The sequence below is a fragment of the Haliotis rufescens genome, unplaced genomic scaffold, assembly GCF_023055435.1.
Source record: "Haliotis rufescens isolate VD_foot unplaced genomic scaffold, xgHalRufe1.0.p SCAF_7, whole genome shotgun sequence".
Classification (NCBI taxonomy): Eukaryota; Metazoa; Mollusca; class Gastropoda; order Lepetellida; family Haliotidae; genus Haliotis; species Haliotis rufescens.
In genome coordinates this window covers 31,615,462-31,634,849 of record NW_025964361.1, presented here as the reverse complement: position 1 = coordinate 31,634,849, position 19,388 = coordinate 31,615,462, and the positions used below count along the sequence as shown (strand labels likewise).

At 41.3% G+C, this 19,388-nt stretch overlaps 1 protein-coding gene across 1 annotated transcript in view; it reads left to right on the top strand.

Moving 5' to 3' along the window:
* LOC124146039 (gamma-aminobutyric acid receptor alpha-like) overlaps nucleotides 1-12,164 on the top strand; it is a 96,222-nt gene extending 84,058 nt beyond the window's left edge. Inside the window, exons 9-10 of the mRNA XM_048388113.1 lie at nucleotides 4,647-4,873; nucleotides 9,465-12,164. Coding sequence (XP_048244070.1) covers nucleotides 4,647-4,873; nucleotides 9,465-9,758 — 521 coding nt within the window. The 3' untranslated portion in view covers nucleotides 9,759-12,164. The remainder of the gene's footprint in view (nucleotides 1-4,646; nucleotides 4,874-9,464) is intronic.
* Nucleotides 12,165-19,388: the final 7,224 nt, after the last annotated feature.

The window sequence follows — 19,388 nt, the reverse complement described above, 5'->3', positions numbered from 1 at the left end:
CGTGCAATAAGAATATACGAAACTCATATTGGTGACAAATTGAAAATGAACTGGACAATCATGGATTAGTCTCTTAATAAACTTTCATAAAGAATGCAATTGTTTCTTTTTTGTACAAAAGAAACGTCGAGACGTGCCAATGCAGTTGCATACAGTTTACCAGGGAGGGGTTCAACATGTGTTTGTATTAGAGGTCTCACATCCACATTTTCAGAACCTCTCTTCTTGGTTGAAGTAAAAATGGCTCTGACTTCATGGCTATTTATTGGAAAGCACACGAATACATGTCATCAAACATAATACTATGTCATCAACCATGTAACATGTATCATAAGCATTAGCGATACACCAAGCAGCAAATACTACACTGCAGAAATGTGATGAAGGTGTTCAGGTGAAGAATTGACTTGACTTTGTATGTGTTTGTGACAGGTATCACCGGTTGGAAAGGATAATAGGCTCCCCTGTTTGCGAACACCTGTTATCATCGCTATTTGATAGTGACTCGTAAACACTTTAATATAGCCGGAAGACTGCAATGGACTGTGCCATTCAGCAGAAATGTCTTCTGATTGTGGAAAGGGTTTTGTCCTTTTAGTTAATATTTATGACCATTGTTTTGTCGCTTTTGTCACAGATTGATCAGTCTTCTGATTGTGCACACAACAAACCACTTGTCAAGACATACCAATGCAGTTTGATGCAATATATATATAAACAAAGACAGCAAAATTACTAATACAATTATTATAGAAGTGTGTTTGTCTTATACAGTATTTAATAACCCTTGTAAATCATGTTGCTGTTTATGCTGTTCTTACATTTTTAAGAATAATCGTCAGTTTATGAGATAACTTCCTATTAGGCACTTCAACATTACCTTTGATGAATCTTTCCAAGTCATTAAGGCGATTTGGTAGCTATTGTTTTTGCTAAAAAGAAATCGATGTCAGTCTCCTTTGCATTTCTTAACGGATTATCTTCCAATTTCGGATAGAATTTCTTTCGATTCGATCTATTATTAAAGGATTTCAAAGCATTTCTTCTTTTGTTTTAGTTATTCAAAGTGTTGATATGAGTGTGTGAAAGTCCTAAATGGCTTTATTACCCACTTGGGAACGAAGATTATTCATGCTGAGGAATATTATCTCTTTGTGCTCAATATTTTTTTTTATCATTCCACTGTTATTGGTGCTGGAACCATGCCAACAGCTGCCAACACAGGGCTCACCATGATACAAAACCCCGGGTTGTTCCCGCTATGCTTGACGTACATGGGGAATTGCAGTTTGATACTCCCTGATGGTGTAGACCCAAACACTGATGGACGAGGATCTTTCTGTACTGTTGGTGTTTAATTATGGTCAGGGAATTGAGATAAAAGATAGGCCGGCAATAAACTTAGCTGTATCAATGATTCAGACCTGTACAGTCACTAGGCATGTACATATAGGTATACGGCTGAGACGTGTGATAAACACGAGATTTCCAGTGGATCAGTTGAGTTGAGGAGTGCTCTCAAACGAAAGATTTCGTTGCATGCAAATGCCACTTTTTCCTGGAGACACTGTATACAAAGTTGAAGTATATCAGTAGTGAGTGTAATGACAATGGACGAACACCTGGTACCATTCTTTTAGTCAGAAGTGAGTAATGATATTATGTCAGTGAACTTGTGATAACAGTGCGAACACCCGGTACCATTCTTTTACGTCAGTAGTGAGTAATGATATTATGTCAGTGAACTTTGTGATAACAGTGTGCGAACACCTGGTACCTTTCTTTTACGTTAGTAGTGTATAATGATATTATGTCAGTGAATTGTGTAACGACAGCGGGCAAACACCTTGTTCCATGCTTCTTTGTCACGGATCTGTGTGATGACAGTGTGCAAACATCTAGTGCCATGCTCTTATGTCAGTGATCTGTGTGATGACAGTGTTCGAACACCTAGTACCTTGCTCTTCTGTCAGTGATCTGTGTGATGACAGTGTGCAAACATCTAGTGCCATGCTCTTCTGTCAGTGAACTGTGTGATGACAGTGTGCGAACACCTAGTACCATGCTCTTCTGTCAGTGAACTGTGTGTTGACAGTGGGCGAACGCCAAGTACCATGCTCTTCTGTCAGTGAACTGTGTGTTGACAGTGTGTGAACACCTACAACAATGCTTTTATGTCAGTGATCTGTGTGTTGACAGTGTGCGAACGCCTAGTACCATGCTCTTCTGTCAGTGAACTGTGTGTTGACAGTGTGTGAACACCTACAACAATGCTTTTATGTCAGTGATCTGTGTGTTGACAGTGTGCGAACGCCTAGTACCATGCTCTTCTGTCAGTGAACTGTGTGTTGACAGTGTGTGAACACCTACAACAATGCTTTTATGTCAGTGATCTGTGTGTTGACAGTGTGCGAACGCCTAGTACCATGCTCTTCTGTCAGTGAACTGTGTGTTGACAGTGTGCGAACGCCTAGTACCATGCTCTTCTGTCAGTGAACTGTGTGTTGACAGTGGGCGAACGCCTAGTACCATGCTCTTCTGTCAGTGAACTGTGTGTTGACAGTGTGTGAACACCTACAACAATGCTTTTATGTCAGTGATCTGTGTGTTGACAGTGTGCGAACGCCTAGTACCATGCTCTTCTGTCAGTGAACTGTGTGTTTACAGTGTGCGAACGCCTAGTACCATGCTCTTCTGTCAGTGAACTGTGTGTTGACAGTGTGCGAACGCCTAGTACCATGCTTTTATGTCAGTGTTCTGTGTGATGACAGTTTGTGAACACCTACAACCATGCTTTTATGTCAGTGATCTGTGTGTTGACAGTGGGCGAACATCTAGTGCCATGCTTTTATGTCAGTGAACTGTGTGATGACAGTGGGCGAACACCTACAACCATGTGTTTATGTCAGTGAACTGTGTGTTGACAGTGTGTGAACATCTAGTACCATGCTCTTATATCAGTGAACTGTGTGTTGACAGTGTGTGAACACCTTCAACCATGTGTTTATGTCAGTGATCTGTGTGTTGATAGCAGGCGAACACTTAGTACCATGCTTTTATGTCAGTGATCTGTTTGTTGACAGCGGGCGAACATCTAGTGCCATGCTTTTATGTCAGTGAACTGTGTGTTGACAGCGGGCGAACATCTAGTGCCATGCTTTTATGTCAGTGAACTGTGTGTTGACAGTGGGCGAACACCTACAACCGTGTGTTTATGTCAGTGATCTGTGTGATGACAGTGTGTGAACACTTACAACCATGCTTTTATGTCAGTAAACTGTGTGTTGACAGTGGGCGAACACCTACAACCATGCTTTTATGTCAGTGAACTGTGTGTTGACAGTGTGTGAACATCTAGTACCATGCTTTTATGTCAGTAAACAGTGTGTTGACAGTGTGTGAACACCTACAACCATGTGTTTATGTCAGTGAACTGTATGTTGACAGTTTTCTGAACACCTAGTACCATGCTCTTATGTCAATGATCTGTGTGTTGACAGTGGGCGAACATCTAGTAACATGCTTTTATGTCAATGAACTGTGTGATGACAGTGTATGAACACCTAGTACCATGCTTTTATGTCAGTTAACTGTGTGTTGACAGTGGGCGAACACCTAATACCATGCTTTTATGTCAGTGAACTGTGTGTTGACAGTGGGCGAACACCTAGTACCATGCTTTTATGCCAGTGATCTGTGTGTTGACAGTGGGCGAACACCTAATACCATTGCCGTTATGGCAGTGATCAGTATGATGATATCTGTGGTCGGCTGTAATCTTTGATCTGTAACCTTCACGCATGGATGATTGGAGGAAATGCATACTCGCCTGTTTAGTGATTTAAGAACCTCATTATTAGTATGTTCTCACAAACCAAACAAATCTCCGTCAAACTGCATGCCGCAAGTGTCTTCGTAGTGTCTATTTTACTTTGAAAAGAATAGTGGCGGAACAGTTTATGAAGCCTTCAACACTATCACCATGATCCGCTTGGTGTGCAGTGAGCATGTCCCTCCTTACTCATTAATAGATAGTACTCTTTGTACCTGGGGGCAGTCTGAGGCATTGCAATTCGCAGTGCAGTGTTGCGTCCCTTGAGCACGCCAGAAACCTATGATTGCAGGTTCGATTCCCAGTCCGCCCGATAATGTCTCTTGGTTTGTACCATATCCGTGCTTGTAGGTTTCACCAAAGTGGTAAACCGTCAGAGACCCGTATCGCTATTGTCTTCCTTCCCACATGAAGGTACCACGCAATGATATCACTGGAATACTTGGAAAAACGGCGTTAACCCCCCACCCCAACTCCACTACTATGCCTCGCCCCCTCCCCTATTCAGGCCCCCCGGCCCACAGCCTATTGGTCTCTGGCTTATTCTCTCTCCCCACCTCCAAGGTCAACTACCCCAAGGTCTAATCCCCCTTCCCGTGCCAGCCCTCCTGGGGTAGTTGATCGTGGGTACCTGCCCGGGGGGATAGGCCTAGACCCCCCCTTTCAGGCATTACTTGTAAGCTTGGGCTTTGGTATATGAGTTACATGGTATAGCTTCATGGTTACCGTGGTATAGCATCTATAACCGTGTCGTTACTTGTCAATAAACCATTAGTAAACACATCCATATCCACATTGCTCATCTATTTTTCAGGAACAACAACTGTTTTGACCATGACGATTTGTGGAATTGAAAACAAGACTGATTTTCCTAAGATATCCTATATCACGGCCCTAGACATGTATGTAGCTGTGTGCTTTGCCTTTGTTTTGGCCACCATACTAGAGTTCGCCTTCGTCCATTACTTTACCAAATACGGCACCGGGGAACCTCTACTGTACGACTCAAGCGAGGACGAAGAGGACAGTGTGTTTGAAGAGGTAAACGTTTCCTTATTCCTGTATGAGGTTGGTTTGAGTAATTCCATGAGACTGTCACGGTCCTCAGGCAAACAGCTAACCCTATCTACCCATCCATATATCAACCTACAATCATAATCAACCCACCAAACATCATCCATCGACCAAACATCATCCACACACCAAACATCATCCACACACCAAACATCATCCATCCACCAAACATCATCAACACACCAAACATCACCCACACACCAAACATCATCCAAACACCAAACATCATCCACCAACCAACATCACCCACACACAAAACATCATCCACCAACCAAACATCATCCACACACCAAACAGCATCCACACACCAAACATCACCCACACACAAAACATCATCCACACACCAAACATCACCCACACACCAAACATCACCCACACACCAAACATCATCCACACACCAACCACTTTACCCACACACCAAACATCACCCACACACCAAACATCATCCACACACCACACATCACCCACACACCAAACATAATTCACCAACCAAACATCACCCACACCCCAAACATCATCCACACACCAAACATCATCCACACACCAAACATGATCCACACACCAAACATCACCCACACACAAAACATCATCCACACACCAAACATCACCCACACACCACACATCATCCACACACCAAACATCATCCACACACCAAACATCACCCACACACCAAACATCATCCACACACCAAACATCATCAACACATCAAACATCATCCACACACCAAACATCACCCACACACAAAACATCACCCACACACCAAACATCATCCACACACCAAACATCACCCACACACAAAACATCACCCACACACCAAACATCATCCACCAACCAAACATCATCCACACACCAAACATGATCCACCAACCAAACATCATCCACACACCAAACATCATCCACACACCAAACATCATCCACACACAAAACATCATCCACACACCAAACATCATCCACACACCAAACATCACCCACACACCAAACATCATCCACACACCAAACATCACCCACACACCAAACATCACCCACACACCAAACATCATCCACAAACCAAACATCACCCACACACCAAACATCATCCACAAACCAAACATCACCCATACACCAAACATCATCCACAAACCAAACATCACCCACACAACAAACATCACCAACACACAAAAAACATCATCCACACACCAAACATCAACCACACACCAAACATCACCCACACACAAAACATCATCCACACACCAAACATCACCCACACACCAAACATCACCCACACACCAAACATCATCCACACACCAACCACTTTACCCACACACCAAACATCACCCACACACCAAACATCATCCACACACCACACATCACCCACACACCAAACATAATTCACCAACCAAACATCACCCACACCCCAAACATCATCCACACACCAAACATCATCCACACACCAAACATCACCCACACACAAAACATCATTCACACACCAAACATCACCCACACACCACACATCATCCACACACCAAACATCATCCACACACCAAACATCACCCACACACCAAACATCATCCACACACCAAACATCATCAACACATCAAACATCATCCACACACCAAACATCACCCACACACAAAACATCACCCACACACCAAACATCATCCACCAACCAAACATCACCCACACACAAAACATCACCCACACACCAAACATCATCCACCAACCAAACATCATCCACACACCAAACATGATCCACCAACCAAACATCATCCACACACCAAACATCATCCACACACCAAACATCACCCACACACAAAACATCATCCACACACCAAACATCATCCACACACCAAACATCACCCACACACCAAACATCATCCACACACCAAACATCACCCACACACCAAACATCACCCACACACCAAACATCATCCACACACCAAACATCACCCACACACCAAACATCATCCACAAACCAAACATCACCCATACACCAAACATCATCCACAAACCAAACATCACCCACACAACAAACATCACCAACACACAAAAAACATCATCCACACACCAAACATCAACCACACACCAAACATCACCCACACACAAAACATCATCCACCAACCAAACATCATCCACACACCAAACATCATCCACACACCAAACATCACCCACACACCAAACATCATCCGCCCACCAAACATCATCCACACACCAAACATAATCTACACACCAAACATCATCCACACACCAAACATCATCCATCCACCCAATACCTATATATCCACCTATCTATCCTCTATCCAACAGGGGCCGTGGGTGGCCATGTCGTCTAAGGCGCCACAATTCGCTGTGGAGAGTTGCGTCCCTTGGGCACGCCAGAAACGTATGATTGTGGGTTCGAATCCCGGTCCGCCCCGATTATGTTTCAAGGTTTGTCAGCACCATACCCGTGCTCGTGGGTTTCACCGAAGTGGTAAACGTCTGAGACCTGCATCACTTCGGGCTTTCCTCCCACATGAAGCTGACACGCCGCGATATAACTGTAATACTGTTAAAAGCGATGTTAAACCCAACTCACTCCAACATCCATGTATCAACCCTTTTATTATTCGACCACATATTCATCCATCATCTTTCCATCAATCCACCTTTCCGCCATCCATTAATCCAGACTCCATCGTCATTCATCAACCATGCATCCAGTATATTTCTACGCTTCAATCTCAACCACCTACTCATATCTACATGTGTAAATATATATTTACAATCACGCATCTGTCCATATATCGTACTTGCACCCTAAAATATACCGGATCAACATCAATACACACATATTAACCTGTATACACACAACACAGAACTGTACGTTTGAATTAATACAGCTGCAAATGTTTCACGTATTCCTGTTGTTTTGGATGTGTCGAGTTCTTTGCCAGCATGATCAATAGGCGTGAAACATAAAGTTTCCAGTTCCCTCTAGTGAGGTCTGTTCATCCTTGTTTCACAGTTGTGGAGAAAACTAGATGAAAGCCTTTATAACGCAAAGGTTTTAGCCGCAAATGTCGATTCGATGGCCAATATTCTTCATATGAAGTATTGGTGTTTGCTATGAAATGTTTCTTAATCCACAATGTGTGAAAAGATAGTGTAGTCTTGTCTGCCACAGAACGACTAATGATACAGATATCTCACATGTGGCATGGCGGTCTAATCGTCTTTGCGGATTCTATTTCAAAACGTAAATACGTTACAATGAATTTGCAAATAGCACTTACTGACGAACACGGTTTCGATAAGACTAAAATCATGTTCTATCCAGTATTCATTGCCATAGCATTCAAAAACGGAGAGAGAGAGAAAAGAATTATGAAAAAGTGGCCTTAGCAAAACAAACTTGCCTCAATACAATGTTACTCTATTCTTTGCGTATGTAAACTAGAACGAAATCCAACTGTGTGAATGTAACTGGAATGCCATAGGGAGTTTGTTTGTACTCATGACTCAAATTTAGATGTCTGGGCGCTTTCCTAATATCTCTTGAGGGAACCAGTGTTCTTACGATCCAAAAACTCGTCGTGCAGAATAACATCCCTTGTCTGTGCCAGGATCCGCTTGCATGGTTCCAATCCCACATCCGTACTAGTAGTTCCGACCAATGAGATAAACGTTTTCGGACAGAGTCACTTTGGGACTACCACTCTGATACGTATAAAAACTTAAATTAATCCCTTTACAGGCGAGCGCTTCCAGCTACAACGAGCCTCGCCAGGCTATACATAACGGATAACATCGCAGAACAATGACATCCTGAATTTCCCCAGGGAACGAGGAAAATATACCTGACCATTCATACTGTAGAACTTAATTTAAGTCCAATGATTCTGCTTTCCTTATTTTTAAACAGCTTATCTTTGTTCAAAATTAAGTTTATACATTGCAAAAAACTGTACATTGCCCGTTTTACAATTTCGGGATAATACATGTATATACATGTTTTAACTGATTAGATGAATACTCATAACCATATTTCGAAGGACGCCGAGAATGGTTGGTAAATTGTTATGATAAACAAATAATTCTACAAGGAAAAGATACATTTTAGAAAATCAAGAATATTGACAATTGATTCAGTATTCACTGACCCAAAATACAAAAATATGAAGGTTTACTTGTATGAGCATATTAGTCTTTTACACTCAAAGAGAAAACATATAACAATTCCTTGTATTTTGAACACTGTATACATACAAGCTTGTATTATTAATGATATCAAAACTCTTTGACATAATTAATTTTGTAAAAGTGTGAAATGCAGTAGGGTACCTTGTATAATTGCTCAGGCGTTTACAGCGTTGTAGGCCTCACAAACAAAAAAACCCCCATGAAATTCATCTTCAATGTCATCATAATTACTACAGTATGAAAACAGCTTTAAATGGTATGGTACAATATATAGTTGAGTATAAACCTAATGGTACAACTCCCGTTGATATTTGCATATTTACTTACCCCAATATATTTACACAAATGTCCTTGACCGTGACCTTGTGTTCATTGTCTGTTCTTATTTATTTCCTACCAGACGTTTGAAGAAGAACAAGAATGCCCCGACCTCGAATCTAATGGCCTTGACGGATCACACATGCCGAAGCCTGCTAAGGGTGGTAACTTTGGGAGGATCTTGCTTGCCAAGGTGTGCGACTGTCTCCACTGCATCACACATACAAAGGTGTACTATGGCTTTAAGAAAAAGGATATGACTGGCTTCATTAACAGCGTCAGCCAGATTGATAAGTCCTCAAGGGTATTATTTCCTGTGACGTTTTTGATCTTCAATGTAGTGTACTGGGTGTCCTATTCTCGATGGAAGGTGTAACGTATTGTGGAGACTCAAGGTTGTGACGTTGTTGTCGAGCTCACAGAAGACGATCAGTTCAATGGAACTAAGCAGAAGCGGATGGTTGATTAAATGTTGCTGACCTAATAACGCCGGTGACAGGGGGATGTGACAGACGATGTGACTTCCCTTGAAGGACAAGGAAATTAACGGAACTGACCTACAAAAGAGCTTGATGTGGAAGCCCCGAGACACTGTCGTCCATGAGACTTGACTGACATAGTTATTATGGCGATGGACTTCGGCAATAAACTTGTTTGTCAAAAAGAGAAAGTGCTTATTATCAAACATCAATTGTGCAATAAGAACTTCGAATATATCAATGATAAAAGTACATGGCGATCTGTTTTATATCTTTCATGTCATCCAAAGAAGTGAGCTTGTGTAAATATGAACGTCATCGCCAGAATATGACTCGATTATCCGTAGAACAGATTCCTCTGGGTGTAAAAGGCAAAATAGCGGTGAATATTTTATGAATGGATGACTGTAACTCAGTGATGACACCATGTGTTAAAACTGTCCTTTTCGGATTGAAGTCGCTGAGATGTGAAGATCTCTAAGTTGTGTGTGTGACAATGGGTTTCAACATTTATGTTTCATATATTGCCTCTGTAACACAAACAATGCAACGTGGATATCAGCGTTTATTCCATTAGTATTTCCTGAAACCCAGTTCAAACTGTATACATCTGGTAACACTGTTGCCAATTTGCTGAATCAGATTCTTTGTCTGAATCCACATTGTTTCTTTCGAGGAATCTTCTATCATAACTATATGGCGAGTCTTCAAGAGCATTATTTCATGTTATTGAATGTAAGAATATAGATTCATAGATATTCTGATTTGTTATAGGATGATTAGGGGTTTAGATGAGAAGAATGTTCATCATCGTAACTATGTTATGTGTCAATTTCCATCGGTTCTATTTGAAAAACCGATGGAAATGGACGAGAAAATGTTTTAACGTGACAAGTTCATGCAAGCAATAGATAAACAAATGAAACTGCTGTTTTTGCTCTCTTCTTCGTGGTTAAATCATCCAGTATGCAATAGCCGTGTCGAAGTTCAAAGTCGATGCCTTGTAATTTTCATGAAATTGACATTTTGTGTATGCACTGAAACCATATCAGTGTATATATTAAACATGCCACTGTAGAGTGTTTTCGTTCTCGTTTTCTTTCTTTACAATCATTGTAGATTCTAACTATTGAAGATAAATATGATTCAAAATTCACATGCATGATTCAGATTCGGACTGTTTATCTTTGTCACCTTCTCATGCTAATAATGTTTTTTTATGTTCGAAAAAACAGTTTGATCACACCGTTCGCGACTTGGTTATTTCTTAGAAATCAATTGCATACTAGGTGTTTTTTTATGGATTTTAATGTTAAATGTAAAAGGGGTGTTTGCGGCAATCTGATTGGTTGAAAGACGTGATTAAATGGGATTCGAATCCTGGACTATTCACTGCGCATGATTACTTTCTTGATAAGTAGTTTACCTTAATCACGTATTTGAACAACTTGTCATTCGGTTTGGCGAAATAGACGTTAATTAAATAAAAACAGTTTGATCAATATTTGTCAGAACAAAATCGATTTAGTAATTATTTTTTCAACATTCTGCTTACCGGGCGAGTTCAGCTGTCACGGAAGCAGGTGACGTCATCCATTGTATTATGATGTCATCACTTACCAGGTTGACGTCATATCATTTCAAAATGACGTCATGTCTGTCTCTGAACTATGGGAAATACGAAGAGAGAGTGTGTAAATGACTGATAACTTTTGTAAACTGCTGGGCAAAAGAAAGTATACACCTATGTTTGATGGTGGCTAAAAATATAACAAACAATGATTATTCGATGGTGATGTATTTACAATAGTTTTCTTTTAGACCTTGTTTGCAGTGTTTCAGTGATTATTTTCAGTCTGGAAATGTTTCAATAACGTTTGTGCGTTTTTGGTCAAATCCAGTTTTCAAGTGTATACTTTCCTTTGCCCGGCAGTGTATTTTTCAATGTCGATGATATAACATGTTTTCAGATTTGTGTTTTCTTGCGGGGTATTTTCAATCCCCGGAAATATTATATTTATCTTCTAATTTGGATCAGTTCAGCACAAGCTCATATATTTATTTGAAGTATCGGCAATGCAGCTGTGACTCCTTATTTTCAGAGACGACCAAAACAAGACGCTGTCCTTTTATATGATCCCGTTAGATCTCTGGGTACAGCTATTCAGTTGTATTTACGTGTTGCAAAGATTCCTCTTTTTGTGTGGTGTTCAGGAATACGTGACGACACTCGGTACTTCAGACATGTTTCTTTTGAATTCATCATAATACTTTCAACATTACATCTGACGAGGACATGAGTTCTGGACGTAAATATATAATAATTGATTTATGTCATATCAATACCACGCTCTTCATGACAATATCGATAAATTCCCTTTTCATCAACTTCGATGAAACAAGTGACTAAGTGTTATATTTTTACACCTTTAATAGCTGCTTTTACAATTATTTGCTTTAAGAAGCTTCAATTGTATTGTTGTTTTATGAATTTCCTCTTTATTCTTAAGTAGGTCAAGTTCCCATTTGAGTTCAAACAGATTTCAACATATTGTTAAACATTACAGTTAACATGGGTTTATACATCGTCAATATTTCAAAGTAGTGTATATAAGAATGTGAAGTATTTACAATTTTAGAGGCGGCCGAAGACCCGGGTTCGATTCCCGACATGGGTACAATGTGTGAAGCCCATTTCCGGTGTCCCCCGCGGTAATATTGCTGGAATATTGCTAAAAGCGGCGTAAAACCATACTCACTCACTCACTCACAATTGTATGTCTTCAGTAACACATCACGACATGTCAACGATATTTGAAATCATATGACCTTACTTTGTAAAGACATTTGTACATTTAGTCACACACAACAGTATCTATCAAGGCTGTCTGCAAATAACTCGTCTGGGTCAGACAAACCAGTGGTAAATAGCATGAACACCCGTTCCTGCCGAAGGTGCACGATGACACGAAGTTAGCTCGGTCCCAAACGTAAGCCACCCGATCCTAATTAGATAGATTACACGCAGACAGGGGACCTATAGGCAGGTTGATGCTTCAGTATTGGATGACCGCCTCCGTGGTCTAGTGGTAGAGCGTCCGCCCGGAGAGCGGAAGGTCCGGGGTTCGATCCCCGGCCGCGTCATACCAAAAGACGTTAAAAGATGGTACTTGCTGCTATCATGTCTGGCGCTCGGCATTAAGGGGCTAAAACAAGGACTGGTCGGTATACCGTGTCTGAGTGAGGTATTCATGTTAAACTGCGGCATGGTATCTCAGTGTGCTAGCACTATAAATCGGGATAAGTCCGGACTAGTTCTAGCCACCACACACACACACACACACACGCACACACACACACACGTGTGCATGCATGTCGCTATGTAAGAGCATAAATTTTGGACGCGACGCTAAACCCCATTTCACCTAACCTCACCTTCAGTATTCGAGAGGTCAGCACAAATGAACACAGCGCCTTATTGACTGTTCAGACCCTTTGGGGACCAGGGTTACAATAGGTCCGATTGCTTGTCGCAAGAGGCGACGTAATGGATCGGATAGCCAGGTTCGTTGTCTTAGCTTATTGCTTGTCATTGTACTCCAACTGAGTGGGACGTCGCTCATTTCAACCTGTGGAAGTTCTCTGGTCCAGACACAATTCATTACAGCAACCTTGACATCAGTGGAATATTGCTAACTTCCGCATTTAACAGCAAATAAAACCCGAATACCCAACGTCGGTTCACGCTATGGCACATCCGAAGTTCGTTGTTCACATGAATATCATCCTCATTTATCGGGGGTATTATCTGGATATACCCATTCTATTATGATAAATCGACCCATTGGACGCGGGACCCTTTCTGTATCAGAGCACTCTGATTACGATAGCAAATATACGACGCATAAAATAACGTCCCAGTCACACTAGTGTCATGAACGAGAGAGATTGTGTGCTACGTTAATGATTGGAGAGATAGAGATGGTTAGTCACTTCCGAAACCAAGCTATGCTGGCGAATGGGTCCTGGGTATTTATCTTGATAATATGGATAATACCTATATAATCATGTATTATTACAGTAACTGTCATTAGATATTGGTTGGGTTATACACATATCCGACTTCGTTACATACGACGCCGACTAGTTCAACCGTTTTATGGAAATATGAAGCCAGAGTATTGCTGATAATGAATAAAGATATATATATAATATATTAAACGGACATATTTATACATAACTGAAGAAAGAAATGAATGCATGGGTGAATGATACAGCTATTAATAAATACAGTGGACCCTGTATAGTCCGACATTCTGTCTAATCCGACAAACAGTTTGTGTCCCAGAACAGCCCTTATATTATCATATAAAAACATTCTGTGTAATCCGGCACCTGTCTACTCCAAATTCGACAATGTTTTGTGGTTCCATGAGAAAATCCACTTTGTGTAATACATCAACACTAGAACAACTTCAATATACACCTAATTGTTGTTGTATTGTGTTTGCCCTCTTAAGTGATGGTGTTTACTTGAGCATTAGAACATGCATTTAGTATACAGCCTGATAAACGCTCAATTAACGCTTAACAATGGTTAAAACCAATTAACTGTTATGTTTGGTGTAACAAGGGGATTCTTAATCATTTCCTTAATTGGTATACTGGATTAAGGACTAACTGAGTGAATGACTGATGGTGAATTCAGCCATGAAACTATCTAATCCGGCGTCTGCCTAATCCGACATTTCCCCCCGGTCTAGAGCAGTGCCAGATTACACAGTCAACTGTATGTGACAACAAATCAACAAGGGCGTATCTTACAGACTGAATGCAGTTCACGTGCAATGAACAGAATACACGGCCTTTCTAGATCAGTCGTTCTGAGTAATGTGTTCAATAATAAAATGAGAACATATTGTGCTTCTTGGTATATCGCCCACTAACTTCATCCCGAAGCTGCCTCCATCTCTTCAATTGTGCTCCAGTATTAAAGGGAACCACTGTCATAGCCGAACGCCAACATCGCTCGCTGCAGCATGGTGCTATTGATTTGGCATCACAAGCAACAGAACATGCTAAAGGTGGCCAGTGATCAAATCTTTTGTGTCGGACACAGGGAGGGAGAGTGACGTGCAGCTTCACAGTGGTAGAGATGCACGATTGCATAGTCAGACAGTCGTAAAATGCGATATTTCATGCTTTGACACACCCGTAGGGTTTCGAAAGGTTCTACAAGAAGACCTCTTCTATGCATTGGCTCCAAGGGAAATTGTGTTATCATTGGCTTCGAAGGGGAAGTGTAATTAAGTTATCGTTTATGTGCAAAAGGTCCAATCGTTCCTAAGATGATGTTATTTGTGCAAGATATCGAATATAAATTGTTATTGTTTAGAATTGATTCTACAATTTCGTATATAGAAAACGGGAAACATATCTAGATAGTGCAATACATAGAAATGAAAATACTATTTAATAATAAAACTATTTCAATCTGCGGTTGTTTTTAAAACTAGAAGTTTTCCGATCGGTGTTATTTCAGTTATTTTTCAACCGTGTAACACTTCTATGTAAAATCTTGGTAACGGCCACTAAATTTAAAATGATTCAAGGATTTGCTGACTGTTCACGTTGGTTTTCTATTGTTCATAATTGCGTAAACTATCGACAACTAGCGGATCTTGAGGTCATATCTCCGACAGGACAAGCTAACTTAATGTTTGTAGTGTATTAATGAGGAGAATAATATGAAGGAATTAAACATCAATAGTGACCGAGTACTAATTTGGACGGCGATTACTCATAGAGGCGTTTTAGGCGCCTTTCTATAGACAGAAGAACTATCCAGTTTGGTAAGTACAACAACCCATCATTAGGCGCGTGTGTGCTGGGATCCACAGGGACCAATATTAAGGAGAGGTCGTGATGAACAACCATAAGAATACTCGGTACACTACTTACATCGTCTTGGAAGTTCTTAGTAACGAGAATTCAACATGAGAGAAAATTGGGGCATTACCCCGTTTTACTTTAGATGGATTTTGAAGGTTACGTGTTCTGAACAATACCGTTTGCGTTCACATTCTCCCTTTATCTGAAAGTATAAGTTAGGTACGTGGAAAAAGGTCGTTTAACATGTTAACCGAGAACAGCAAACGCTTAGGACAGAAGACATTATTTTGGATTTGGTGTTAATGTATGATCGTTACGTTTTCCAAAGGAAGAAGTCGATGTGGCGTGATTGCTGTTATAATTAGCAGGTTGATGGTACCACCTTGACGGAATATGAAGTTTAAGATCGTGACACAGTTCTGACCGTATGAAGGAAATAGCACTGATGACAACATACAAAGTGAATAAAAACACCGTCTCTATGATATTATACCAATAAAACAGTTAAGGACCACTCGACTCGTTCATATTGCAAAAGTTAATCTGATATACCACGACAGTTTAACTGTAGTGATATGAAAGAATCGGGCGTTACTTAACTTAATTAGTGTAGTACACACACACACACACACACACACACACACACACACACACACACACACACACACACACACACACACACACACACACACACACACACACACACACACACACACACACACACACACACACACACACACACACACACACACACACACACACACATTCCCGACATGGGTACAATGTGTGAAGCCCATTTCTGGTGTCCCCCGACGTGATATTGCTGGAATATTGCTAAAAGCGGCGTTAAACAGTGCTCACTCACTCACTCACTCACTCATTATGATTATGGGATTTTGTGACTAGTCTTTGTGGAGACTAGAGACTAGACACACAAAGCTATGTTCATGTATCCGAAATGTAGTTGACGTGGAGAGGGACCAGCGAGAAACGTCTCACTGCAGAATGATAAACACATGTGACAAGTTACATGTAAATAACATTGATTGAAACTCGACATTGATTAATCTGCAGATACATTAATCGATGAAGCAAAAACCATCCGGAATGGAAACGGTGTGGCGTTTTCACATTTACATGCACTAACTGGCAGTAGAGCCTGTCCTGCTTCAGTTGATTGACAGGGTGTCAATATCACTAATAGCAGGGATAGGGACTGGGAGTCATTATCATGCAAAGAGTCATCCGTCAATTAGTTGATATAGGCAGCACTTAGTGTAAGTGTGTGGGTGCTTATCAGTTCGACACAACATCGACAACGACAACGTTTAAGGGGAAGAAGGCGTGGATAGACAGGTGACCCCTCCCACCCTTCCCGGTTAATTCATTACTCGCCTGTTGTGTTCGACACATTCACTGTCACCGTTTCTTTTGTGATGTTTGAAGAATGAGGTTTTGTGTAAACATGCACTATCTTTAAGTGGTATTAACGAGCCTTACTATCAATGACGACACATTGACTTATGAGTTTTAATCTGAACTTTACCTTTCCAAGTGAAATAATCCTGGTTAAGAAATACATCCGGATTGTGGGGACGGAGTAATGGCAAACTAACTGGGGTTTTGTTCTAACTGGGTTTCACCGCATGTCCACGGACTAGAGGGGTCTCATTGAAGGTCCCCCGACTAAAGGGGTCTCATTGAAGGTCCTCCGACTAAAGGGGTTTTATTGCATGTCCTCCGACTAAAGGGTTTTTATATTGCATGTCCTGGGACTGACGGGGTTTCATTGCATGTCCTCGGAATAACAAGGCATCATTGTCTATACTCGGACTAATTGGGTTTCATTGCATGTCCTCGGGCTAAAGGGGTTTCTTGTCTATCTTCTGGCTAAAGGGGTTTAATTGCATGACATTGTCCTCGGACTAACGGGGATTCATTGCAAGTCCTCGCACTAACAGGGCTCCATTGTCTATCCTCGGACTAATTGGGTTTCATTGCATGTCCTCGGGCTAACGGTGTTTCATTGTCTATCATCGAACTAACGGGGCTTCATTGCATGTCCTCAGAATAACGGGACTTCATTGCATGCCCTCAGACTAACGGGGATTCATTGCATGTCCTCGGACTAACGGGGTTTCATTGCATGTCTTCGGAATAACGGGACTTCATTGCATGTCCTCGGACTACCGGGGATTCATTGCATGTCCTCGGACTAACAAGGTTTCAATGCATTTTCGCGGATTAACAGGGTTTCCTTTCATGATCCCGGACTAACGGAGCTTCATTGCATGTCCACGGACTAACAGGGTTCCATTCATGTCCCCGGACTAACGGGGCTTCATTATCTATCCTCGGACTAACGGGGATTCATTGCATATCCACGGACTAACGGGGCTTCATTGCATGTCCTCAGACTAACAGGGTTCCATTTCATGTTCTCGGACTATTGGGGCTTCATTATCTATCCTCGGACTAACAGGGTTCCATTGCATGTCCTCGAACTAACGGGGATTCATTGCATGTCCTCGGACTAACGGGGATTTATTGCATGTCTTCGGACTAACAGGGTTTCATTGCATATCCACGGACTAACAGGGTTCCATTGCATGTCCTCGAACTAACGAGGATTCATTGCATGTCCTCGGACTAACAAGGTTTCATTGCATGTCTTCGGACTAACAGGGTTTCATTGCATATCCACGGACTAACAGGGTTTCATTGCATGTCCCCGGACTAACGGGGCTTCATTGTCTATCCTCGGACTAACGGGGCTTCATTGCATGTCCACGGACTAACAGGGTTCCATTGCATGTCCTCGAACTAACGGGGATTCATTGCATGTCCTCGGACTAACTGGGCCTCATTACATGTCCTCAGACTATCGAGGATTCATTGCATGTCCTCGGACATGAGGTAAAATAATGCTTTGGCGAATACACGACTAAAGTGTTCGGTCTCTATGGCGACATTGAACAGATTGTTTCATTGTTTCGTTATTAAAGATTTCTGTGAAAGGGAAACAACTCTTTATGCCTTGAAAGATGTTGTGAACCGTTCAAAGGTTTAGGATCTGGTCAAAGAAAATCGATTTTACATTTGCTTTGATACTATGAAAAGTTAATAAGGAATAATCGCGGTCCAATAATGGAAATATCGTGTTTCAGAATAACTGCGGTGGTTTGGGTTGCACCAGTTCTGACTTAGACGCGATCCTTGTAAAAATGAAGATGAAAGAATTCCTATTCTGAAATACACTGAATGTAAGCGAGTACGCCTCATTACTCATATAATGAAAGTGCATATCTGTATAATACCACAATCCTTCAATAGTTCTTGCAGCAAATGGTAATACATCATTCCAAATGACTATGCTACTTAACTCTTATGGATAGCGTCAGTTCGGTGAGGTTCTTACGGGAGGATTTGTCATAAGCAAAGCAACCAGCAGTAAAAGTGCCATTAGAGAAGGTAAAAATCACATTTAATGGCGCATTGCGACACCTCAGGCAAAGGCGAGACAGACATGAATGTCATTTTATTGAAATATATACGAATAGATTTCTCTCTCTAGGTCTCGTCAGTAACATAACGTAACACGAAAACGTATTTTATAGTAAAACAACGTCACCTTA